At 52.6% G+C, this 25,998-nt stretch overlaps 1 protein-coding gene and 1 long non-coding RNA gene across 2 annotated transcripts; one reads left to right on the top strand and one right to left on the bottom strand.

Annotated features, from left to right (window-relative positions):
- Window positions 1-2,723: 2,723 nt before the first annotated feature.
- Window positions 2,724-25,781, top strand: LOC123351856 (protein phosphatase 1 regulatory subunit 1A-like; the record flags this gene model as incomplete). Its single annotated transcript, XM_044991531.1, has 5 exons — window positions 2,724-2,735; window positions 5,053-5,113; window positions 18,360-18,397; window positions 20,615-20,678; window positions 25,433-25,781. Coding segments are annotated over 5 exons (417 nt in total), but the record flags the coding sequence as incomplete, so codon positions are not given.
- On the bottom strand, window positions 13,477-16,547 carry LOC123351857. The gene is made up of 3 exons (XR_006574075.1): window positions 16,468-16,547; window positions 14,648-14,979; window positions 13,477-14,371 (listed from the first exon to the last, which is right to left on the bottom strand). It is a non-coding gene; the product is annotated as an uncharacterized LOC123351857 (long non-coding RNA).
- Window positions 25,782-25,998: the final 217 nt, after the last annotated feature.

The following is a 25,998-nucleotide window of genomic DNA, read 5'->3' as shown; positions in this document are numbered from 1 at the left end:
CCGAACTACTTCTTTCTCCACAGAGAGCTGGTCACCTCCTCCCCATACAGTCACCTCCTCCCCCAAAATAGGCCCAAGGAGCATGAGCACGGGGTTCAACATGGCCTGCTCCAAGGTGCAACCCCTGCCCCCCACAGGACGTTCCCAACGCGGCCTTCCCCAGGGATCTCCACGCTGCAGGATGTGCCCGATGTAGCCTGCTCCCGAGATCTTTGCCCTACAGGACGTGCCCGACGTGTCCGGCTCCAGGGATCTTTGCCCTACAGGACGTTCCCAACGCGGCCTGCCCCAGGGATCTTTGCCCTACAGGACGTTCCCAACGCGGACTTCCCACGGGATCTCCACGCTGCAGGATGTGCCCGATGTAGCCTGCTCCCGAGATCTTTGCCCTACAGGACGTGCCCTACAGGACGTTCCCAACGCGGCCTGCCCCAGGGATCTTTGCCCTACAGGACGTTCCCAACGCGGCCTGCCCCAGGGATCTTTGCCCTACAGAACGTTCCCGACGCAGCCTGCCCCAGGGATCTCCACGCTGCAGGACATACCCGATGTGGCCTGCCCCAGGGATCTCCACGCTGCAGGACATACCCAATGCGGCCTGCCTCAGGGATCTTTCCTCTACAGGACGTTCCCGACGCGGCCTGTCCCAGGGATCTCCACGCTGCAGGACATACCTGACGTGGCCTGCCCCAGGGATCTCCACGCTGCAGGACATACCCAATGCGGCCTACCTCAGGGATTTTTCCTCTACAGGACGTTCCCGACGCGGCCTGCCCCAGGGATCTCCACGCTGCAGGACATACCCGATGTGGCCTGCCCCAGGGATCTTTACCCTACAGGACGTTCCCGACGCGGCCTGCCCCTGGGATCTCCACGCTGCAGGACATACCCGACGTGGCCTGCCCCAGGGATCTCCACGCTGCAGGACATACCCAACGCGGCCTGCCCCAGGGATCTTTCCTCTACAGGACGTTCCCGATGCGGCCTGCCCCAGGGATCTCCACGCTGCAGGAAATACCCGACGTGGCCTGCCCCAGGGATCTTTGCCCTACAGGACGTTCCCGACGCGGCCTGCCCCTAGGGTGAGCAGATGTCCAGATTTTATAGGGACAGTCCTGATTTTTGGATCTTTTTCTTATATAGGCTCCTATTACCCACCACCCCCTGTCCCGATCTTTCAAATTTGTTGTCTGGTCACCCTACCTTCCCCAGGGATCTTTGCCCTATGGGACGTTCCCAATGCAACTTTCCCCAGGGATCTCCACCCTGCAGGACATGCCTGACGTGTCCTGCCCCAGGGATCTTTGCCCTGCAGGACATTGCCTACGGGGCCTGCCCCAGGGGTCTTCGCCCTGCAGGACGTTCCCATCCTGGCCTGCCCCTGGGATCTCCATGCTGCAGGACGTTCCCGACTCAGCCTGCCTTAGCGTGCCACATCCTTCCCGTGCAGACAGAGGCTGCCACGGAGACGTGACTGTGTGGCGGTCACTGGGACATGACTTTATGTGGGCTGGACACTGTTCTCATGAGTACCAAGGGATCTGGGCTGCCCTGCACAAAGCTCTTTGAGCTAGACTGCCCCCCTGGTAGGCCCTGATGCCAAGAAATAGGGTCAGGGGCTTGTGCCTCCTCTATCCAGCATAGCCCCTAACATAGGCTATGGAGCCCTTCAGTGCTGCCCTAAGTGGCTCCCTTGTTCCAGGGACCTGATAGGGCTTTTCAGAATGGAAGGGAGGGGGCAGGTACCCCCTCAGAGCCACTGCAGCCCAGTCCCCCAGCCCAGTGTTCAGAGTCCCCCCTCTAGTGGCTGAGTCATTTAAGAGGATAAAAATCTACTACCACTTCCAACTATTATCCTGTTAGCTGAAATGGGGCTTTTAGTGCTTTAGAATCCCAGGTCCAATCCTCAGTGGTGACCACAGGGGGCCAGGAATGCCAGGACCAAATGCAGGCGGGATGATTTAGGGAAGCTGTCTATGTACAGCTGACATGCAGTGGTCATGCAGCCTCGGTGGAGGAGGAAGAGTGGAGCTAAACAGGACCACAAACAGCTCAGACATCGCCAAGTGTTTATCAGCACTGGGTATAATTAGCCCACGTACCTTATTATAGTCAATATTTTCCATGTTTGCCAGGAACAGTTTAAGACATTGATTTTAAGGGACATCTTCATCATGCTGAGCTTGTTGGAAGCTGCCTAGGCTCCAAGCCACCCAGCCATGGAGGAACTTATGGCGCTAGAGAGAGACGTCAGGGAGCAGCTCCTTGGCTGGAGCTCTGCTGATTTGCACCCTTGCCTCCAGCTACATCATCTCAAGACTTATTACTGTTTCCATTCCCATTGCACCCAAGTCCAAACACCTCACCTGCCCCAAGAGCTCACAACCTAGCAGGCACCCTAGAGGAGAGAAGGGAAGGTTCATGATCCCCAGATCCTAGCTGAGGCCCAGAGGGATTATGTGATTAACTCAAGGTCACACCAGGAGGCTATGGCAGAGCTGGGAATTGAGCCCTCATTACCACAGTCCCAACAACCTGCCTACAACTCCAGCCTTCCTCCTATCCAGTGTTGCCTCCTGAGCCAGATTTTTGAAAGACCTCAGCTCCCATTTAGATGCCAAGAGAAGTGGGCCAGATGTTCAAAAGAGTAACACCTAGATCCTAAACTCTAGAAATTAGAGATCCCTAGCTCTTGTCTAGCGCTTTTCATCAGTAGATCTCAAAGCGCTTTACAGGTAAGTCAGGATCATTATCCCTATTTTACAGATGGGGAAACTCATAGACTCATAGACTTAAGGTCAGAAGGGACCATTATGATCATCTAGTCTGACCTCCTGCACAACGCAGGCCACAGAATCTCACCCACCCACTTCTGTAACAAACCCCTAACCTATGTCTGAGTTATTGAAGTCCTCAAATCATGGTTTAAAGACTTTGAGGTGCAGAGACTCCTTCAGCAAGTGACTCGTGCCCCACGCTGCAGAGGAAGGCGAAAAACCTCCAGGGCCTCTGCCAATCTGCCCTGGAGGAAAATTCCTTCCCGACCCCAAATATGGCGATCAGATAAACCCTGAGCATGTGGGCAAGACACCCAGGAAAGAATTCTCTGTAGTAACTCAGATCCCACCCCATCTAACATCCCATCACAGACCATTGGGCATATTTACCTGCTAATAATCAAAGACCAATTAATTGCCAAAATTAAGCTATCCCATTATGTCATCCTTCCACAAATTTATCAAGCCTAATCTTGAAGCCAGATATGTCTTTTGCCCCCACTGCTCCCCTTGGAAGGCTGTTCCAGAACTTCACTCCTCTGATGGTTAGAAACCTTCATCTAATTTCAATTCTAAACTTCCTAGTGTCCAGGTTATATCCATTTGTTCTTGTGTCCACATTGGTACTAAACTTAAATAATTCCTCTCTCTCCCTGAGGCACAGAGCAAGGAAGTTGACTTTCCAAAGGTCACCAAGCAGGCCAGGTGCAGTACTATCCACTGGGTGCCACTACCTGATTATTTCTGTAATCCAATGGATCTGCAAGCTTGCTGCCCCGGGCTGATGATGCAATGATTGTATCAGTTATAAACTATATACGGCTCCCTTGTCACTTTTTCAGCTTTTTCTTAAAGAGACGGTGTTCTTCATTGTCTGTGCCCTGGTCTACACTACAAACGTATGCCGGTATCACTATGTCAATCAGGACACCTGAGTGATGCAGTTACACTGACCTAACTCCTGGCGTAGACAGCGCTGTCAGTGGGAGGGCTTCTCCTGTCAACATAGCAACCGCCTCTCAGGGAGGTGGAGTACCTACACAGATGGGAGAAGCTCTCCTGTGGGTGTAGGTAGTTTCTTCAGTAAGTCCTGCAGCTCTGTAAGCACAGACAAGCCCCATGTTACAATAGTGGAGCTGGTTGGGCAATCATTTCCCCCCTGTGAAAAGTTTAGCCGTTCTGCTGCAATTTTCCTTTGAAAAACAGTTTTGTTTCTGGTGAAAAACTGGGAAAAAAGTGGATTTAAACTAAAATATCTCAGCTTTTGGGGTTTTGTATTTTTGACAAAAACCCAATTTTGGATGTAAATGGAAATTATTTTTTGAAAAACTCCATTTGGTCCAAAACCCATTTTCTATCAAAAAATATTTATGGAAAAATTTTGACAGTTCTAGTCAATATTGCTGCATGTTGCCATGTTGGATACACTAACAGAGGAATGAGACTGGGCTTGTTGTTCAAGACAGGAGACCTGGATTCTATACTCATGTTTGCCATCAATTTTATGCGCAACCGTGGACCTCTCTTGTGCCTCAGTTTCCCCATCTATAAAGTGGTGACGACATTCTTTCTCTACCCGCCCAGGGGAGGAATCATTTATATTTGCCAGGTGCTTTGGGATCCTCAGCTGGGAGTGATACAGAACCAGAATCCCAGAGTGAATTCCCACCTCCTTGCAACTTTATGGTTGTATAAAATCTCCCCCAGATGCAGATTTTGGGGCTTGAGCTATTTCTAATTAATGCTGTACTAAATATCAGCCCACCTGCAGCTGCTGTGCAAGAGACATGGCCAGGGTCAGGGTCGGCTCCAGGGTTTTTGCTGCCCCAAGCAGCAGAAAGAAGAAGAAGAAAAAAGCCGCGATCGCAATCTGCAGCTCTACCGCCGCTGCTTCAGTATTCAGCGTCAATTCGGCGGCAGGTCCTTCGCTCCGAGAGGGAGTGAGGGACCCGCCACCGAATTGCCGTGGGAGACCCGGACGTGCCGCCCCTCACCGTTGGCCGCCCCAAGCAGCTGCTTGCTGGGCTGGTGCCTGGAGCCAGCCCTGGCCAGGGTGTAGTAAGTACCTACAGACAGATAGCACCAGGCCGAACAGCAGTGCCGCTGATGGATGAAACCATGCAGCAGCCAGTTGCAAACGGCTTGCTGCACCCGGCAGTGGCAGGCTGGCCCCGCGTGTTGGCTCTGTCTCTGGAGTGCTGCCGTATTGTATTGCTCAGTCTCCTGTTGCACAGTGGATGTTTAGAGATTATCTTTGTCCCCTCTCTCTGTTTAGATCCGGAGGCGCCGGCCAACTCCAGCTACCCTGGTTCTGAGCAGCGACCAGTCGTCCCCAGGTGAGAGCTGTAGCCAGCGGATGATTTGCAGGAATCGGTCTCTCTTCCGGAGACCCTGGGAAATTGGTTTCCTTTCTCAGGCCCGGCCCTGGGTCTGGGTGGAACTTGCAGAGCCCAGGCCCGTATGCCAGGGGCCTCTCCAGGCACACCAACCCCACTCCCTCCCCTACCGGCTCCAAAACCTGCTCCCCATTAACGAGGGCCCCAGCCCCTGGCCAGCCAATGGGCCTGGGCAAGGGATCGTGGTTGTAAGGTCCCCACATCCGGAAGAGCAGTCCTGGTTTCTGGCCACGTGCCAGTGGTGAATTTGTAGGCACCACTGCTCTAGTACTGCCCCACAGCGCATACCCCAGACCCGGGGCGGGGGGGGGGGGGAATGGGACGACTTGCTCCTCATCAGAGGGGGATTTCGCCCTCACCTTCCCTTCCGGCTGCTTCCCCACCCCCACCAGCACCACCTTGCTCCAATCCAGGCTGCACCTCCTGTTCTGCTCTCAGGGCAGGAGCAGTCATAGAGTCCCTGGGGGCTCAGCCCCCTGCCTCACCCTGTCCATCTTCCCTCTCCTTTGGAAACAGCTGCCTCTGGCATCCGAGAGCCCTGGCCTGCACTGTCCCATCCCAGGAGCCCTTTGGCAGCATCTCCCCGCGCCAGGCAGCAGCTGCCTGGCTGAACTACATGTCCCTGGGATCTGTCTGTCTTTCTGTCTCTCTGTCTAGGGAGATGTCAAGGCAGCCGCCTGCCCTCTGCTTGCAAGGGCTGCATCTGACCTGCAATGTGACGTGTAGACTCTGACAGCAGCCATGGGGCTCCCAACCTCTGGGCTGGGGGACAGGGATGTGGCTGTCTACTGTGCTTCACTCCCCCTCCTTGAATCTCTCCTGCTTCCCTCCTCTCCTTCTGCCTCTCTCCCTCTCCCTCCTTCCCTCTCCAGCTCTCTCCCTCACTCTTCCGGTCTGTCTTTCACTGTGCCTCCCTCCCAGCCGCACGCCCGGCCCTTGCAGGCTGTGCCCAGGGCCTGTCAGGCAGGGGGTGGTGTTTCCTCTGGGCATGGGGTGACTGTGTGCACCAGACATGGGGGAGTGAGTTAGCCAAGGTTGGCATGAGCCATGCGAGTGGGTAAGAAAGCAGCAGGACTCAGACTGCACTGCAGAGGCCACCGATGGCGATTTGCAATGTGGACCCCACAGTCTGGCCCTGAATCCCGTATTGAGGCTCTGAAATACATGGCCTGATTGTTCTTGCTTCTGATTTCCCAGTTCTTGTTGATTCGAGGGGGAGGGAGGTGATCAGCATCTTTGATATCAGGCCCCTGATTTGGAAGGGGCTTGTGTTAAGGCATTTTGCAACCTGCATGTGTTCAGATGGTCACGGTGGCTGTATCGACAACCCCAAAAGTTCACAGCTCATGAGCCTGTCTGAAAAATCGTGGATTTGATTTTATTTTGTTTTGATCCAGGGACTTCCCCCGCCGTGGTTTACAGTGTAGTCAACTCTACCACAGTCATCACGAGTGCCCCTCGTGCTGGAGCTCTTGTTAGAGGTCCCAACTGAGAACAGGGCCTGGTCATGCAGGGCACTGCACAGACAGTCCCTGCCCCCAGCAGTTCACCGTCTCACATGCAGCAGGGTGGTACATGTAGAGTATAAGATGGAATAGAGATTCGCCAAACTCATGTCATGGCAGGGCCACCTAATTTGAGGGGAACAAGTTTCAGACAGTACTTGAGTCCCAAAACAGGAGTGCCGGAGCCCCCAGCCCCAGCTCCCCACTCCGGAGGAGTAATGGCAGCTCAATAACCAGTACCGTCCTGGGGCAGGGAGCTGGTCAGAAGTACTGGAACGCTGCTCTGGAGTGTGTTGGCAGGACTGAATTGCTAGGTCTAAGCCCAGCTACACTGGGATTCAAACCCATGACCAAAAGGCTCATTAGCAACACTCCAAGCTGCTTTCTGGAAAGATACATTTATTAAATGCCTGGTGCCCATGGAGTAACCCTGCCCCTGAACTGGTGCTAGCTAGAGAGAGTTGGACAAGGAGCAAAGTCTCAGCTGTTTGCAACAGCTCCCCCAAAGAAACTATATTGCAAAGCTAACAACAATAGAGCATTTCTTCGAAGGCTGGATGCTGCTCACTCGCTGGGAAAAGAATGTGTAAGACTGTGTGTAATAGCAGCACCTGGTGACTCCCACTAACAACACAGAACGAGAGCTGGGTGAACTTTTTCAGACAATAGTTCAGGGGTGGCCAAACATACTGGCCTTCCGAGCCACACAGGGCCGCCCAGAGGATTCTGGGGGTCTGGGGGCCTCGGCAGTGGGGGGCCCCCGCTTCGGCGGTAATTCGGCAGTGAGGGGTCCTTCCGCTCCGGGACCCGCTGCCGAAGTGCCCCGAAGACCCGAGGCGGGGACCCCCCGCCGCCGGAATTACCGTCGAAGACCCAGCACTTCGGCAGGGGTCCTGCTTCAGCGGTAATTCGGCTGCGGGGGGTCCTTCCGCCCTGGGGCGGAAGGCCCCCCCCACCGCTGAAGACCCGGAGCAGAAGAAGCTCGGGGGGCCCGGGCCCCGTGAGAGTTTTCTGGGGCCCCCAGAGCAAGTGAAGAACCCTGCTCCAGGGGCCCCGAAAAACTCTCATGGGGGCCCCTGTGACTCGCAGGGCCTGGGGCAAATTGCCCCACTTGCCCCCCACCCCACCCCGGGCGGCCCTGGAGCCACATACTACAATCTTCAGAAGTTCGCGAGCCAGGGCACACCTCTGAGAGCCAGAGGTTGGGGCTTCAGCCCCGCTCCTGCTGAAGCCCCTAGCCCTGGCAGGTGCACCTTGCAGGGTTGAAGCCCCAAGACCCCCCTCCCGCTGCACAGAAGTCCCGAGACCCCCACTCCCTGCTGGGCGGAGCCCCCTACCACACCACCCTGCTGCAAGGCAGAGGTCCCCAGCTCCCCCCTCTCCCAGGCTAGTAGGTGGAGAATGGGAGATGTGAGGGGGGGACTCTGCGAGCCGCACTTCAGTGGTAAAAGAGCCACATGTGGCTCGCGAGCCACAGTTTGGCCACCCCTGCAATAGTTTATTCAACAAAAAAATCAGTTTTAGGTTGACTGACGCTTTTCATGAATTCAGGTTGAATTCGGCAAATCATTTCTGCTGTTAAAAAAAAGCTTTTTTTTAAATTGAAACTTTTTACACTTTCAGAACGAAACATTTTGACTTTTCCTTTCAAAACGATGTTCTATTTCAGAATGTAGCTAGAGTAACTTAAAAACCAAAATGAAAGAAGAAAAATCACCTGAAAACAAAACAGAAAACCTGAAAATTTTCTGTTTGGGATCAGCGCAAACAGGGCCGGCTCTAGACCCCAGCGCGCCAAGCGTGCCTGCGGAGGGTCCGGTCGTCCGGCGGCTCCGGTGGACCTGCCGCAGGCATGCCTGCAGATGCTCCACTGGAGCCACGGGACCAGCGGACCCTCCGCAGGCACGTCTGCAGGAGGTCCACCAGAGCCGCGGGACTGGCGACCGCCAGAGCATCCCCCGCGGCGTGCCGCCCTGCTTGGGGCAGCGCAATTGCTAGAGCCGCCCCTGAGCGCAAACCAAACAGAAATTTGGATTTTTTTGGTTCAGCCAGTGAATGAAAAAATCAGTATTTCATCCAGTTCTATATAGATCACATTGTTACAGTGTTTTCTGGATGCCTGCCAGAAATTTTCAGGCTGGTCAATTCCATCAAATTATTTTTGATGGAAAATTGGGTTTTTGACTAAATAATAGCAGACCAAAGAGTCTGCTTTCTGAGGAAAAACACATTTTTTGTTAAATAACCAAACACCTGAAAACAGAAATATTTCAATTCAGAGAGCCTGCTGCAGGCCTCATGGGAGTTCTCATCTCCCCATTCTCCTCTATGAGCTGGCCTGGACTACGTCTCCCAAGATACACAAGGACTTCATGATGCAGCTGCCTCCCCTCACCAGCTGGGAGATGCTGTCAGACCAGAGGTTGGCCTGTAGAGGGGAATGGGAGTTTGGAGCACTCAGACTACAGATCCCATGAGGCATTTCCAAACTGAAATACTTCGTTTCCCACCAAAAAGTTGAAATTTTCTTCAAAAAACAAAACAATCCCATTTTCCAATCGTCTCTCCTAGATTTTCCTTTTCAGAACTTGGTGCTGCCGTTCCTAGCGCTCACCCCTCCTCACCACCCTGGGCTTGTCCCTGCTGGATAGCTTCCTCCCTTCTGATATGTGCAGACCATTAGTGGGTCTCCCTTCGTGTTAGTTGGTTCAGGTTTTCTGTTGTAGGCCAAGCTAGTACGACGCCCTTTGGCTTGCTTTTTGTGCCCAGTTCTGGGGAAGGAATATCTGCGTGCTAATTCCTATGGCAAAACTAGGGTGACCAGATCTCCCAATTTTATAGGGACAGTCCCGATTTTTGGGTCTTTTTCTTATATAGACTTCCACCCCCATCCCAATTTTTCACACTTGCTGTCTGGTCACCCTAGGCAGAACAGCCAGGGTCACTCTCTCACTCATGTGTTCCATTAAAATGGCAGCTGTTGCTTGGGTTTGGGTTGCAATCCCCCCTGATGCAATGCTATGCTCTGCTCCATGCCTTCAGGGGCCAGGAAAGGCCTGGCCTGTTTCTGGGAGCAGCACTGCTGGCAGATTTAGCTGCTGTTCCAGCTAAGGCCCCAGCTCCCTCCACTCCACTGACAAATGAGCTGTGACACGCTACTGAGACCCACAGAGAGCCGCAGTCTTTTAAAAACAATCCTGGGCGATCAAATATGAATGAGCTCGCAATGCCGCAGCCGCTCACTCCCTCACTGTCTGAGGGGCTGAGCAGACCCTCCTTCAGATGGAGGGAAAGCAGCTGGGGACCAGCAGCAAGCAGATATTCAAATGTCAAGTCCCTCACTCCAGTTGGAGCCATTTATTTGGATCCAGGTTTTAAACATCCCAAAGCCCCATGGCATTTGGATCTAGGGGTTTGGTTCGGCCCGTTATAAATGCCAGAGCATGCGAGGTTCCTAGAGCTGATTAAGTCTCTGCAAACAAAAACTAATTGAATGCATGGAGCTGAGAGGAGCTGGCAGGTGGACCAAGCTTATTTATGCTGTAATTGGTCTGTCTTTCCTGCTAACCCCTTTTCAGCCATGATACCCTCTGATGCACACAATGGAGGTATTCTCCCTGCAGCCAGATCGCAGGGAGAAGGCTCCACACTCTGTCTCTTACCATGAAAGGAGCTGGCAGACACGCTCTGTCAGCCAGGGTGAAATCTCCCTCTCAGAGAGATGGAAAGTGACAGCAGGAATGAAATGTTAATGATGGGAGGTTTAGCATAGCCAGAACCACACCAGGCCCTGGTTGCCCTCCATGATCCAACTCATGGGTTCTGCAGGGCTCAGGCCTCCTTGCAGCCTGCCACACAACTGTACAGAGAGGGAACGGCATCCACAGGACTCTTGCATTGGGCTGTGTGAGCCGCCATTGTGCCAGTGTCTTTTTGTGACCATTGCCTCCTTGTTCTCCAGAATCTCAGTTTTCATTAAAAATATAGTAAGGGCCAGATCCTCAACTGATGCAACCCAAGCACAGCACCAGTGCAGTCAGTTATCAGTGAGTGTAACAAATGCAGAGAAATTCACTCGAGTGTGCACAGACTGGGGCAGTGGCTGTAGGAGGAATCATAGAATCATAGAATCATAGAATCTCAGGGTTGGAAGGGACCTCAGGAGGTCATCTAGTCCAACCCCCTGCTCAAAGCAGGACCAAACCCAACTAAATCATCCCAGCCAGGGCTTTGTCAAGCCTGACCTTAAAAACCTCTAAGGAAGGAGATTCCACTACCTCCCTAGGTAACCCATTCCAGTTCTTCACCACCCTACTAGTGAAAAAGTTTTTCCTAATATCCAACCTAAACCTCCCCCTCTGCAACTTGAGACCATTACTCCTTGTTCTGTCATCTTCTACCACTGAGAACAGTCTAGATCCATCCTCTTTGGAACCCCCTTTCAGGTAGTTGAAAGCAGCTATCAAATCCCCCCTCATTCTTCTCTTCTGCAGACTAAACAATCCCAGTTCCCTCAGCCTCTCCTCATAAGTCATGTGCTCCATGTGCCCCTAATCATTTTTGTTGCCCTCCGCTGGACTCTCTCCAATTTATCCACATCCTTCTTGTAGTGTGGGGCCCAAAACTGGACACAGTACTCCAAATGAGGCCTCACCAGTGCTGAGTAGAGGGGGATGATCACATCCCTTGATCTGCTGGAAATGCCCCTACTTATACAACCCAAAATGCCATTAGCCTTCTTGGCAACAAGGGCACACTGTTGACTCATATTCAGCTTTTCGTCCACCGTAACCCCTAGGTCCTTTTCTGCAGAACTGCTACCCAGCCATTCGGTCCCTAGTCTGTAGCAGTGCATGGGATTCTTCCGTCCTAAGTGCAGGACTCTGCACTTGTCCTTGTTGAACCTCATCATATTTCTTTTGGCCCAATCCTCTAATTTGTCTAGGTCCCTCTGTATCCTATCCCTACCCTCCAGCGTATCAACCACTCCTCCCAGTTTAGTGTCATCTGCAAACTTGCTGAGGGTGCAGTCCACACCATCCTCCAGATCGTTAATGAAGATATTGAACAAAACCGGCCCCAGCACCGACCCTTGGGGCACTCCACTTGATACCGGCTGCCATCTAGACATGGAACCATTGATCACTACCCGTTGAGCCCGACCATCTAGCCAGTTTTCTATCCACCTTACCGTCCATTCATCCAGCCCAGACTTCTTTAACTTGCTGTCAAGAATACTGTGGGAGACTGTATCAAAAGCTTTGCTAAAATCCAGAAATAGTACATCCACTGCTTTCCCCTCATCCACAGAGCCGGTTATCTCGTCATAGAAGGCAATTAGGTTAGTCAGGCATGACTTGCCCTTGGTGAATCCATGCTGACTGTTCCTGATCACTTTCCCCTCCTTTAAGTGGTTCAGGATTGATTCCTTGAGGACCTGTTCCATGATTTTTCCAGGGACTGAGGTGAGACTGACTGGCCTGTAGTTCCCTGGATCTTCCTTCTTCCCTTTTTTAAAGATGGGCACTACATTAGCTTTTTTTCCAGTCATCCGGGACCTCCCCCGATCGCCATGATTTTTCAAAGATAATGGCCAATGGCTCTGCAATCTCATCGGCCAACTCCTTTAGCACCCTCGGATGCAGCGCATCCGGCCCCATGGACTTGTGCTCGTCTAGCTTTCCTAAATAGCCCCGAACTACTTCTTTCTCCACAGAGAGCTGGTCACCTCCTCCCCATACCGTGCTGCAGAGTGCAGCTGTCTGGGAGCTGACCTTGTCTGTGAAGACAGAGGCAAAAAAAGCATTGAGTACACTAGCTTTCTCCACATCCTCTGTCACTAGGTTCCCTCCCTCATTCAGCAAGGGGCCCACACTTTCCTTGACTTTCTTCCTGTTGCTAACATACCTAAAGAAACCCTTCTTGTTACTCCTAACATCTCCGGCTAGCTGCAACTCCAAGTGTGATTTGGCCTTCCTGATTTCACACCTGCATGCCTGAACAATACTTTTATACTCCTCCCTGGTTATTTGTCCAATCTTCCACTTCTTGTAAGCTGTTCTTTTGTGTTTAAGACGAGCAAGGATTTCACTGTTAAGCCAAGCTGGTCGCCTGCCATATTTACTTCTCTTCCTACACATCGGGATGGTTTGTTCCTGCAACCTCAATAAGGTTTCTTTGAAATACAGCCAGCTTCCCTCGACTCCTTTCCCCGTCATGTTATTCTCCCAAGGGACCTTGCCCATCAGTTCCCTGAGGGAGTCAAAGTCTGCTTTTCTGAAGTCCAGGGTCTCTGTTCTACTGAGTGAACCACCCCCATTCATCTCAATGTGTGTTGACTCTGAAGCCTACTAATTATATGTAAAATGAGCAGGACCATCCTGTTACAAAGCTCTGTGCAATGGGTCTTCTTTCGGCATGTCAAGGGGGTAGTGCTTGGTGGCTGTTTGTGGGTGGAGCCTGGGACCATCTTAGGTGACAGCTTCTTATTGTATTGATCACTCAAGCACCCTTGTCTGTTGGTTGTGTCTCATCCTATACTAATGTGACCTGCATATAGCATCCAAGATCAGGGCCTCTAGGCATGACCACATCTAAATAACAAATAATAACAATACATTCATTAGAAATTATTTTTTCCATTTCACCTGCGCTGCACAATAGGATCATGGAGGCTCGTTTTGATGGAGAGTAGGCTCATCAGTTTTATTCAGGTTAGCTGCTGCTGGGGGAATTGTGTTCTCCACAGTGGCTGGCTAAGCCCTGTCTTTACGAGAGAACTACATCGATTGTACTTTATCTCACTGTCATTATCTTGACCTTATTAGCACAAGCCAGTGCCTCCACACTCAGCAGGCACACGTGTGGCACTTGTCATGCTCCCGGAGAGACACAGGTTGGTCACAGAGCTTCCTGCTGAGCAAGATACGCACCAGATGTGAGCACTGTAGGATCCTTTAATACTTTGCCAGGTATGACAGAGGTTAATTTAACTAAGGTATGTTTCACACAATGCCACCTAGTGGCTGAACTATATAATACAGTTTAGCATTCTATTACCTCTCCCCCTTTAAGTTCTACATTCCTGCCATTTACAAAGTTTACACTATCACGCTATCTTTGAAGCTCAGCATGTATCAGTCTGTTAAGTGCCTCTGAATCATAGTGATTTTCTAATTACACAACCCAAACACATAACAGCTTGCTCATCTGGCTGTCGATTAATTGCAATGACTGGCTATGTTCAGTTTGGAATCCTTGTGTCTACTTCTTTTGCATCCGCCATCTGTAGAGTTTGCTCTGTTGATCTTGCTGAGGAACAAACTGTAGATGACAATAGTTTCTGTTGAACTAGCCACTGTTGGTCTCAATCACATATGATCTGGGTGATGAATTCTTTTCCTCTGCATCCAATTTGACACAAACACAGTCACCGGGTTCTAGACCCAGCTGTTCTCGGAGTGACATCTGTTGTAAAAGTGTTTTTTGGTATTTTTTTCCTTTTTGTCCGATTTGGCTACTGTCTTCATGTCAGGCCACTTTCGAGATAGTTTCTGTTCCAAAGTTGGAACAATAGTTCTGAGCTGTCTTCCCATCAGGATTTGTGAGGGACTATATCCAGTAGCCACTATTGGTGTTGATCTGTAACTTAGAAGAGCAAGGAATGGATCTTCCTGCTATAGGATTTTGTTGGCTGTCTATACAGTTTATTCCAGCCTTTCTATTCAATTGTGGCTAATGTGGGTTAAGTCTGTCTTCAACTGTAGCTTCTGTGAAAGATTTTTATGTGTTTCTTATAAAACATTCAGCATTTCTCAGATGAAAACATGCTCTTTCATAAACCACATTTCTCCAAGGTATAAAATATGCATCAGACATAGCCAGAACCCTTTCATAGTCATCTTTATGACTGTCTTCAGTAAAGTCAAAGGATTTGCCTGCTGCCCAATAGCATAAACAAAGAAAGTACCTGAATATCATCAGTTTCACTGTGGAACTTGGTAGCAATACAAAAACTTGCAAAATATTGTGTTCAGTCTGTCCGTTCTGAAGGTTTGTCAAAGCTGAAGTTCTCTGGGGCATTGAAGAGTGGCACTTTGATGAGATCCTGCAACCTTTGATGCTTGGTCCTTCTGTTTCCAACTTTTGTTGCTGTTTCCCATCTGTTTCTGTTCTTAGTTTATTTCTGATGCCATGTCATGCTCCTGTACCAGACGCGGTCTGGTCACAGAGCTTCCTTCTGAGCAAGATACGCACCAGATGTGTGCACTATTAGTCTAGTCATTGCTCCGCGATGTATGGCTGAGGGTAGGTTAAATAAGTTAGGTTACACACAGCACCGCCTAGTGGCTGAACAGTATAATAGAGTTTTGGATTCCATTACAGTAATGGACTTGCTATTACATCCCATGCTGCACTCAGTCATGTTAATCCCAGAATCCCTGGCACTGCTCCAAACAACAATTAATTGTGGATGATTTCACATGGCCTTCTGGGCAGGTGCCCAGGTAATATGTGACCAGACAACTAGCGAAGTTACCATGGACAATAAAGGGGAAGGGGTGCAAATGGGGCTAAGGAAAGAACACATCAGAGGTCTTCTGACCAGTTTGAATGAATTCAAATCAGTGGGGCCAGATGCTATTCAGCCCAGGTTACTGAAGGAATTAGCTGAAGCCACTGTCAATAATATTTACAAACTCATGGATGACAGGAGAGGGCCCGGATGACTGGAGAAGGGCTAACCTAGTGCTCATCTTTAAAAGGGGGGGAAGGAGGAGCCGGGGAACTACAGACCAGTCAGTCTGACTTGTTACCTGGGAAGCTACTACAGCAATGTATAAATAGGGCCCTACCAATTTACAGCCATGAAAAATACATCACAGACTGTGAAATCTGGTCTCCCCTGGTGAAATCTGGTCTTTTATGTGTTTTTACCCTATACTATACAGATTTTACAGGGGAGACCAGCATTTTTCAAATTGGGGGTCCTGACCCAAATGGGAGTTGCAGGGGGGTTGCAAGGTTATTTTAGGGGCATTGTGGTATTGCCACCCTTATTTATGCACTGCCTTCTGAGCTGGGTACTGGAGAGCGGCAGCTGTTGGCTGGGTGCCCAGCTCTGGAGACAGTGCCCCACCAGCAGCAGTGCAGAATTAAGGGTGGCAATACCATACCATGCCATCCTTACTTCTACACTGTTTCTGAAGGTGGCTCTGCCTTCAGAGCTGGGCTCCCGACCAGCAGCCGCCTCTCTCCAGCCGCCAACATAATGTTCTTTCTTTCTTTCTTTTTCTTTCTTTCTTTCTTTCTTTCTTTCTTTCTTTCTTTCTTTCTTTCTTTCTTTCTTTCTTTCTCTCTCCCAGCGCTTCAGAGCAGCATGAGGGGAGGAATGAGGGACCACTGAGGTCTGGGAAGGGGAGAGGACCAAGGGCTCTATTCATAGGTGGCAGGTGAACCCCCCCCCACCCTTCTGGGAGGCTAGCCTGCCATCTCTTCCAGCTGAGGCCCCACCCACTGAGCTCCCCTCTCACACACACCCTGTGGCCAGAGCCCCTCCCCCTCTCCCGGCCTGCCTGCTCCAGTCGCTCTGGCCAGCCTGACCCCAGGGCTGGCCCAAGCCGCCCCAGCCTGTGCCAGCCCCCAGCTGCCAGGCAAACCCCTAGCTCCAGGCTGGGGCTGGAGCTGAGCCTCTGCCAGCTTCGGAGCAGGGTGAGGGGGGAGCGTGGGCGGGGCCACAGTCTAGATTAGGGGAAATTTAGCCTCCCCTGGCCTATGATACCCGCCGACCTGCTGACCCTGGATCCATTGAGGACCCTCCTGAGAGCCACAAGCTCCTCCTGCAGCCTCTCAGTGAAATTCTGGTTACCATGGCGACAACCTCTTTTGTTTCCCAGGCAACCGAGATGCTATGGGTCGGATACCCATTGCTGAGTGGGAAAGTGTTTTAAAACTGGGGGATTTTTTTAGTCTGTTGGAACAGAAATTGTCATGGCGACAGCATCCCAGCTTGGTCCTGACGGGAGGTGGAGAGACACAGGCAGAGAGCCCATGGAATCTCACACATACGCACCCTCCCCTGCTGTGCAGATACATGCTCTCCCCACACACACTGTACATACCCCACACAGACCACCCATTCCATAGGCACTCTGTACAAAGAGAGCCCCCCCCACACACACACATGCTCTGGGAGGCTCATGCTGTCCTCACCCTGTCCCTGTGCCTGGGAGGAGAGGGGGCCACTAACCCAGGCTGCCCAGCAGGGACTCAGCTCTACAGGCTCGGACAAAGCCCACCTCACCAGGGAAAAACGGGGAACAAAGAAACCGAGTAGGCTGGGCCTGATCCTGATCTCAGCAACGCTGCTGCAAATCATCAGCAACTGGAGCTGCCTCAGTGTGGGCCAGGGTGAGTTGGGCAGCATCAGGCCTGCTGTGCTGTGTGTCCCACGCTAGCATGGGCTGTGGTGCCCTGGCACAGAGACTCCATTGCTGGGTGCTAGGAGCCAGCATGCTCCCTGGAACTGAGCCAGTGCATTCACCAGCAATAAATTGAGACTCCCGGCCAGGACATGACCCGCTGCTGCCCAGCCCCAGTTCTCAATGGTGGCAGATGACAGAACAAGGAGCAATGGTCTCAAGTTGCAGTGGGGGAGGTCTAGGTTGGATATTAGGAAACACTATTTCACTAGGAGGATGGTGAAGCACTGGAGTGGGTTACCCAGGGAGGTGGTGGAATCTCCATTCTTAGAGGTTTTTAAGGTCAGGCTTGACAAAGCCCTGGCTGGGATGATTTAGTTGGGGTTGGTCCTGCTTTGAGCAGGGGGTTGGACTAGATGACCTCCTGAGGTCTCTTGCAACCCTGATATTCTACAATTCTATGATTCTAGGTGGGCACAAAGTGCTGCCATGGTGAATGGGTGGTGTTTTGCACCCACTTTGCAGTGGTGGGAATGACACATGGGAGGCGTGGTCAGTAGGGCCCAGCCTCTGGCTGCTTGATGGGGCAGGAAGAATATCTGAGCAAATAGCCCAGCTATTTCCCCCTCTGTAGACCCAGGGTTGAGCCCCCTGACCTTCCCCCTCTCTCACTGGGATGCTGTGATGAAGTTAATCCATGGTTCTGCAGTGTTTTGAGAGCCCCAGCTGGGGACACTATGTAAATACAAAGGATTTTGTACAGGAGGCGGGATAGCTCAGTGGTTTGAGCCTTGGCCTGCTAAACCCCGGCTTTTAAGTTCAATTCTTGAGGGGGCCATTTAGGAAACTGGGGTAAAAATCTGGGGATTTGTCCTGCTTTGAGCAGAAGGGTGGACTAAATGATCTCCTGAGGTCCCTTCCAACCATAATATTCTATTATTTGTATAGGGAGAGGGTTAATGGTTTGAATGCAGTGTTATAAAGCAGCTGCTGCTGCTGATCCCCAGGGCTCAGGGTAACCAGACAGCAAATGTGAAAAATCAGGACGGGGTGAGGGGTAATAGGAGCCTATATTAAAAAAAAGACTCCAAAATCAGGACTGTCCCTATAAAATTGGGACATCTGGTCACCCTACCAGGGCTGGATCTGCCCCTGAGCATCCACATGGGTGTGATCAGCTCCTGGAGTCTTCTCTCTATTAACCTGTTGCTCCTTTTCTCCCCCCACATTCCTTTTCTCCACGTCTCCTCCACCCCACAGAAATCGACGAGGACCGGCTCCCCAACCCATTGCTGAAGGTAGGTGCCTCCTTGTCTCACGAACCCTCCTCTGGTGGTTTGGAAGGGGCTGGCAGGCCTGCACACGGGCGCCCGTCAGGGGAGCCCATCACGGTAGGACTCCTGCATGCCTTGCATTTCCTAGCAGGAACATGCCTGAGTCTCATGTTCCTGGTCAGCCCAGAGCAGCAGGGCAGAGCGGTTCTGTGCATCGGCTCAGCCTAGCCTGATCCCTGGGCCCAGCGAGCCAAAAGCCTGCCATTCTTGGAGAACAGTGGTGTAGAGAGTGCAGACAAGGAGAGGCCACTGGGCTACTCCCAGGACCCGGCTCCCCCAGGTGACTCCAGACCTGAGCTAGCAGGCAGGAGAGACTGTGTGTGGGGGCAGGGGCAGGGGTAAAGGAAGTGTGGGAGTCTGTGTGTGCTGTGTGAATGTGCACGTGCCTAGCTGTGGGGGAGTGGGCGGGTGGGGGCTGTGGATGGGTGAGGGCCGTGGAAGCAGACAGACTGTGTGCACGGCTGTCAGGAAGGAATCTCGGTTCTCTCTGAGCTCCAGGAAGGATTTATATGAAATCTGTAACCAGTCCCCCATATGTCCCAGCTGTGACTGTAAAATGAGCCACACCCAGGAGGTGTCCTCATCAGCCCCCAGTCCCATCTGCAGGCAGCCCCCAGCCCTCCTAGCCACTCCACAAGCTCCCTCACCAAAGCTGTTCCAAAGGGGGGGGAGTGAGAGTGCATGTGCACCTCTGTGTCCAGCGGGTTGTGAGGTGTCTGGGGATGCACTTGGGGCTGGAGGAGGGGGACGTACAGGATACCAGCGCTGCACTTGATTCATTGTAATTAGCCGATGTCTGGGGCCCCTTAGCTATAGCAGGGCTGCCAGCTGGTCATTGCTCCATTGGGATCCAGGTGGTGAGACCTCACTGCCCGCACACCCCTCTCCCTGTGTCACCCTCCCAGGCTGAACATGAGAATGTGGGCAGGTCCCAGCAGCAGGCATTGCTCCATCCTGACCAAAAGCACCTGGGCATAGGCGGCAGGTTATATATGTTTGTGATGCTCGAGCACCAGGAATATTCAGGGCCGGGTGCCCTGCTCCAGCAATATTTGGAGCTGGGTCTCTTCCTCCGGCCCTGCCTGGATCGGGCCCCGGCCCCCACGGGTCTCCCCCCGCCCCGCCGCATCCCTACCTGGAGCAGGTCCCAGCCCCCGCCTGCCACCCCTCCCCCTGCGTGTCCCCCCCCCCCCCGCGTCCCTGCCTGACAGAAAGCAGCGCGCGCCCCTCTCCTGCCTGCTTCTGCTGCCAGAGTAGGGCGGCTCCCAGCAGAACAGCTGTCTTCTGCCCCAGGGTCCTAGCGCCCACCATTCAATACTGGCAGGGCAGGCTGCCCTTACCCTGCCCGTCTGCCCTAGCCCTGAGCCTTTCCAATGCCCCAAACCCTCATCCCCAGCCAGAGCCCTCATCCCCCTGCACCCTGATCCTCTGCCCACGCCCTGAGCCCCCCCCCCCGCAGCATGAACCCCTCATCCTCAGCCCCAACCCTCATCCCCCCGCACCCTGATCCTCTGCCCCAGCTCTGAGCCCCCCGCAGCATGAACCCCTCATCCTCAGCCCCAACCCTCATCCCCCCGCACCCTGATCCTCTGCCCCAGCTCTGAGCCCCCCGCAGCATGAACCCCCTCATCCTCAGCCCCACAGCCCTCACCCCTGCACTCCCTCCTATCCCCAAACTCCCTCCCAGAGCATGCCCCCCTCCCAGATTGTGCACCACCTCCCCTTTCCCACACACCCCTTCCCACCCCCAAACTCCCTCCCAGAGCCTGCACCCCTCACCCCTTCCTACACCCCCACCCCCAGCCCAGAGCCTGCACCCAAACTCCATCCCAAAGCCTGCACCCTGCACCCCTCCTGCACCCTAATCCCCAGCCCAGGACCTGCACCCCAGACCTCTCCCCCCAAACCCTCCCAGAGCCTTAGACAGGTGGGGGCAGAGTTTGGGGGGCCGGAGTTGGGGGGGCCGGGTTCTGGGCACCACCAAAATTTCTACAAACTTGCCACCCATGACCCTGGGACCTGTGTTGTGGGGAGCGGGGGGCAGTGTGCCCTGTTCTGTGCCTGCTGGATGCCAGCCCCACTCCCCAGCGAACTACCAACGCAGCTGCTGGCGCCTCCGGCTCTGGTTGCTCTAGTGCCGTGCAGTATCCTGTTGTGACCTGGCCTTCCCTCTCTTTGCAGCCGGGTCTGTCCATGTCACCCAGACAAAGGAAGAAGGTCCACCGCACGACCCCCACCATGAAAGGTACCGTGGCACTACCTCCGCTTCACGCTGCTGTTGGGAGGCACGAGGACATGCAGCGGGCACATCTCACGCCTGGTTCTCTCTGGGAAATGCTTCTGTCCTCTCATGCTTCCTTCATCCACCCCATCTTCCATCTCACATTCCCTCCCTCTCCCTCTGAGCCTTGCTCCATTTCCCTGCCAACTGCCCCCTTTGTCCTCCCCCAGTCTTGTCCTGTGTTCATGCCTGCCAACATCTGGCAGTAGGGGCCTCTGGAGAGACCCTCTGAACTGGGGGAGCAGAGGATAGGCGCTTGCTTGTATTCATTCTGCACACAGGGAAAGAAGTATCAGAGGGGTAGCCGTGTTAATCTGGATCTGTAAAAGCAGCAAAGAATCCTGTGGCACTTTATAGACTAACAGACGTTTTGCAGCATGAGCTTTCGTGGGTGAATACCCACTTCTTCGGATGCAAGTGGTGGAAATTTCCAGGGGCAGGTTTATATATGCAAGCAAGAAGCAAGCTAGAGATAACGAGGTTAGTTCAATCAGGGAGGATGAGGCCCTGTTCTAGCAGTTGAGTGAAAACCAAGAGAGGAGAAACTGGTTCTGTAGTTGGCAAGCCATTCACAGTCTTTGTTTAATCCTGAGCTGATGGTGTCAAATTTGCAGATGAACTGGAGCTCAGTATTCACCCACGAAAGCTCATGCTGCAAAACGTCTGTTAGTCTATAAAGTGCCACAGGATTCTTTGCTGCTTTTACAGATCCAGACTAACACGGCTACCCCTCTGATACTTGACACCATGCAAGGCACTGCATTTAGCCGTATGGAGTGGAAATCCATCAACCTCATGAAGAAACTTGCACAAATACAGACAGACATCATCTTCCTTTCCAAATGCAAACGGATGGACATCATACCAAATGGACTAAAGGTAAAAAATCCACTGCTATCTACATACTACACAGCCCACAGTGAGAGATTATGCCATACTCTATCAAAGAAACTGAGGAACCACCTGATCAGCCTCCTATACAGCAAACAGGAAAACATCAAAAAAGAGCTCTCCAACCTGGAGACTCTCATTAATAACCAAACTTCCATACGAACGGACTTCACTAAAATAAGACAGGAGATCTACATCACTCACTTCACCTCTCTACAAAGGAAAAAGGACTGTAAGCTGTCTAAACTCCTACCTGCCACATGGGGCCACAACCGTGGTACCCCTAACCCACCCAGCAATATCGTCAATCTATCCAACCACACACTCAGCCCAGAAGAAACGTCTGTCCTATCTCGGGGACTCTCTTTCTGCCCTGCCACCCCCACCAACATGATACAGTTCTGCGGCGATCTGGAAGCCTACTTTCACCGTCTCCGACTCAAAGAATACTTTCAGGACAACACTGAACAGCGCACTGATACACAGTTACCCTCCCAGCAACAGCACAAAAAGAAGAACTCCACATGGACTCCTCCTGAGGGTCGAAATGACAGTCTGGACCTATACATTGAATGCTTCCGCCGACGTGCACAGGCAGAAATTGTGGAAAAACAACATCGCTTGCCTCATAACCTAAGTCGTGCAGAACGCAATGCCATCCACAGCCTCAGAAACCATCCTGACATTATAATCAAAGAGGCTGATAAAGGAGGTGCTGTTGTCATCATGAACAGGTCTGACTACCAAAAGGAGGCTGCCAGACAACTCTCCAACACCAAATTCTACAGGCCACTTCCCTCAGATCCCACTGAGGAATACACTAAGAAACTGAACCATCTACTCAGGACACTCCCTACACTAACACCGGAACAAATCAATATACCCTTAGAGCCCCGACCAGGGCTATTCTATCTACTGCCCAAAATCCACAAACCTGGAAATCCTGGACGCCCCATCATCTCGGGCATTGGAACTCTCACTGAAGGACTGTCTGGATATGTGGACTCTTTACTCAGACCCTATGCCACCAGCACTCCCAGCTATCTCCGTGACACCACTGATTTCCTGAGGAAACTACAATGCATTGGTGACCTTCCAGAAAACACCATCCTGGCCACCATGGATGTAGAGGCTCTCTACACCAACATCCCACACGCTGATGGAATACAAGCTGTCAGGAACAGTATCCCTGATGATGCCACAGCACAACTGGTTGCTGAGCTCTGTGCCTTTATCCTCAGACACAACTATTTCAAATTTGATGACAATATATATCTCCAGATCAGTGGCACCGCTATGGGCACCCGCATGGCCCCACAATATGCCAATATTTTTATGGCTGACCTGGAACAACGCTTCCTCAGCTCCCGTCCACTCACGCCCCTTCTCTACCTATGCTACATTGATGACATCTTCATCATCTGGACCCATGGGAAGGAGACTCTGGAAAAATTCCACCACGATTTCCACAGCTTCACCCCACCATGAACCTCAGCCTGGACCAATCTACACGGGAGGTCCACTTCCTAGACACTACGGTGCAAATAATTGATGGTCACATTAACACCACCCTATACCGAAAACCTACCGACCGCTATGCCTACCTTCATGCCTCCAGCTTCCATCCCGGACACACCACAAGATCCATTGTCTACAGCCAAGCACTGAGGTACAACCGCATCTGCTCTAACCCCACAGACAGAGACCAACACCTACAAAATCTCTACCAAGCATTCTCAAAACTACAGTACCCGCACGAGGAAATAAGGAGACAGATCAACAGAGCCAGACGTGTACCCAGAAGCCTCCTACTGGAAGACAAACCCAAGAAAGAAACCAACAGGACTCCACTGGCCATCACATACAGTCCCCAGCTAAAACCCCTCCAGCGCATCATCAGGGATATACAACCCATCCTGGAGAATGATCCCACACTTTCACAGGCCTTGGGTGGCAGGCCAGTCCTCGCCCACAGACAACCTGCCAACCTGAAGCATATTCTCACCAGTAACTGCACACCGCACCATAGTAACTCTAGCTCAGGAACCAATCCATGCAACAAACCTCGATGCCAACTCTGCCCACATATCTACACCAGCGGCACCATCACAGGACCTAACCAGATCAGCCACACCATCACCGGTTCATTCACCTGCACGTCCACCAATGTAATATGTGCCATCATATGCCAGCAATGCCCCTCTGCTATGTACATCGACCAAACTGGACAGTCTCTAAGGAAAAGGATAAATGGACACAAATCAGATATTAGGAATGGCAATATACAAAAACCTGTAGGAGAACACTTCAACCTCCCTGGCCACACAATAGCAGATCTTAAGGTGGCCATCCTGCAGCAAAAAAACTTCAGGACCAGACTTCAAGGAGAAACTGCTGAGCTCCAGTTCATCTGCAAATTTGACACCATCAGCTCAGGATTAAACAAAGACTGTGAATGGCTTGCCAACTACAGAACCAGTTTCTCCTCTCTTGGTTTTCACTCAACTGCTAGAACAGGGCCTCCTCCTCCCTGATTGAACTAACCTCGTTATCTCTAGCTTGCTTCTTGCTTGCATATATAAACCTGCCCCTGGAAATTTCCACCACTTGCATCCGAAGAAGTGGGTATTCACCCACGAAAGCTCATGCTGCAAAACGTCTGTTAGTCTATAAAGTGCCACAGGATTCTTTGCTGCTTTTACAGGGAAAGAACAGTCCCATTCCCCTCCTGACACTTACCAGCCAGCGAGCAGTTGGTTATATAATGCAGGGGAGTCCTGCCCATTTCTCTGCAGGCTGCTATTGTGCTCACAGGCCAGTGTGCCTTCCCCCATTCTAAAGACGGGGTCACTTGAAGGTCTGGGAAGTGGCTGTGGGTGTGGGTATCTGGGGCATCGCCCATCGCCTCCAGCTTGAGGTGTCTGGAGCTGTGAGCTGGGCTTGGATCCATTTTGAACACTGATTAAGCACACTGGGTTGCTAAACTGAGTAGCCATGTGGCTTGACGGTGTGTCCCAGTTCCACTCCACGGTTGATGATGCAGCAGCTAACATGTCTGTGGAGTTATTTTTAAATGAATAATTGTGTTGCTAGCAGTATAAGAAAAGAAGCTCAGTCACTTTTCAGCAGTCATCTCTCTCTACTGCCTGCCCTCCCATCACCGGGAATCGGCCTCCTCTGTCCCTTGGCAGGGCCCAGCCATTGTTGGCACAAGAACCTTTTCCACAGCTCATTGCCTCTCTCCACCTCATGCCCTGTCCCTCTCATCTTCCCCTCCGCGGAGAACCTGGCTGTGCACTGGCCTCACCCTGCTGCGTCTCTCCCTCTGCTGGGCTGCGCTGGGCTGGCTGACCCTGTACGTGTTCAGGGGCACGGGGGCCTAGACTCATGGACCACGGAGCTACTGCCACTGTCCTGATAGACAGGACATAGGGGTTAAAACCATCTTGTCATCTCACCCTGCTCACACCCAGTCGCCACCAGGGGATCTGCACCAGGTCTGACCCGGGGCAACTCAGTGCCAGGGACGGGCACCGGGCGGGAGAGGATCAGCACTGGGAATGGGCAAAGAATGACTCAGTGCTGGAGACAGGCCCAGACAGATCAGCACCGGCTCTAACCAGGGTGGCTTAGCACTGGGGGCAGGCCTGGGGGCTCTCAGGATCAGGTCTGACCTGGGGTGACCCAGCGCTGGATGTACTGTGCCCCGCATTGGAGAGACACTGGGCATGTGTCCACATGTCTGATTACCCACGTGGGCCAGGAGTTCCCCCTTTAGCCCCAAGCCCCCACGCGTTGCTCATCCCCGGCCTTTCTCTCTCCTGCAGAGCTCCAGATGATGGTGGAGCACCACCTGTGCAAACAGCAGGCGGAGGAGGAGGATGCCAGCATGGGGAGCCAGGAGCCACACAGCCCTGGGTGCTGCCACCACGGTAACACAGACCCCAGCCACAGCCCCAGGGGAACCTGCCCCCTTGCCCAGGCCAAGACCAGGCTGGAGTCTCAGGAGGGTAACCATGCTGGACCAGACGGGAGTGAGTATAACATGGACACGCAGGAAAGATATTAGGGTGTCCCCAGTGATGTCCTCGGTTGGACAGAGTCCATCCCTGGGCACCTGCCCCCTCTGTGTGCCCTGCTCTGCGCCAGGCCTGTTCCCCCCCTTCTCCATTGTCTGGCACCTAGTGCCTGTGCCTCACTCGCACCAGAGCCTGGCACGTGTAACACGCAGCCTGCTGCGCACACGCTGGTGTCAGTGCCGCTGCCACAAGCAGGTCAGCAGGAGCTGAGCCCCGAGGCAGAACCTGCAGCTCATCCAGCCTCCGAGCTCAACCCAGGCTCCTCCAGACTCTGGGGCAGGCGGCAGCCTCCAGCTGTGGGGAGTTTGGGGAGG

This window comes from Mauremys mutica, chromosome 17 (genome assembly GCF_020497125.1).
Source record: "Mauremys mutica isolate MM-2020 ecotype Southern chromosome 17, ASM2049712v1, whole genome shotgun sequence".
Taxonomy (NCBI): Eukaryota; Metazoa; Chordata; order Testudines; family Geoemydidae; genus Mauremys; species Mauremys mutica.
The sequence above is the reverse complement of the archived record's forward strand: the minus strand, read 5'-3'. Positions and strand labels throughout refer to the sequence as shown.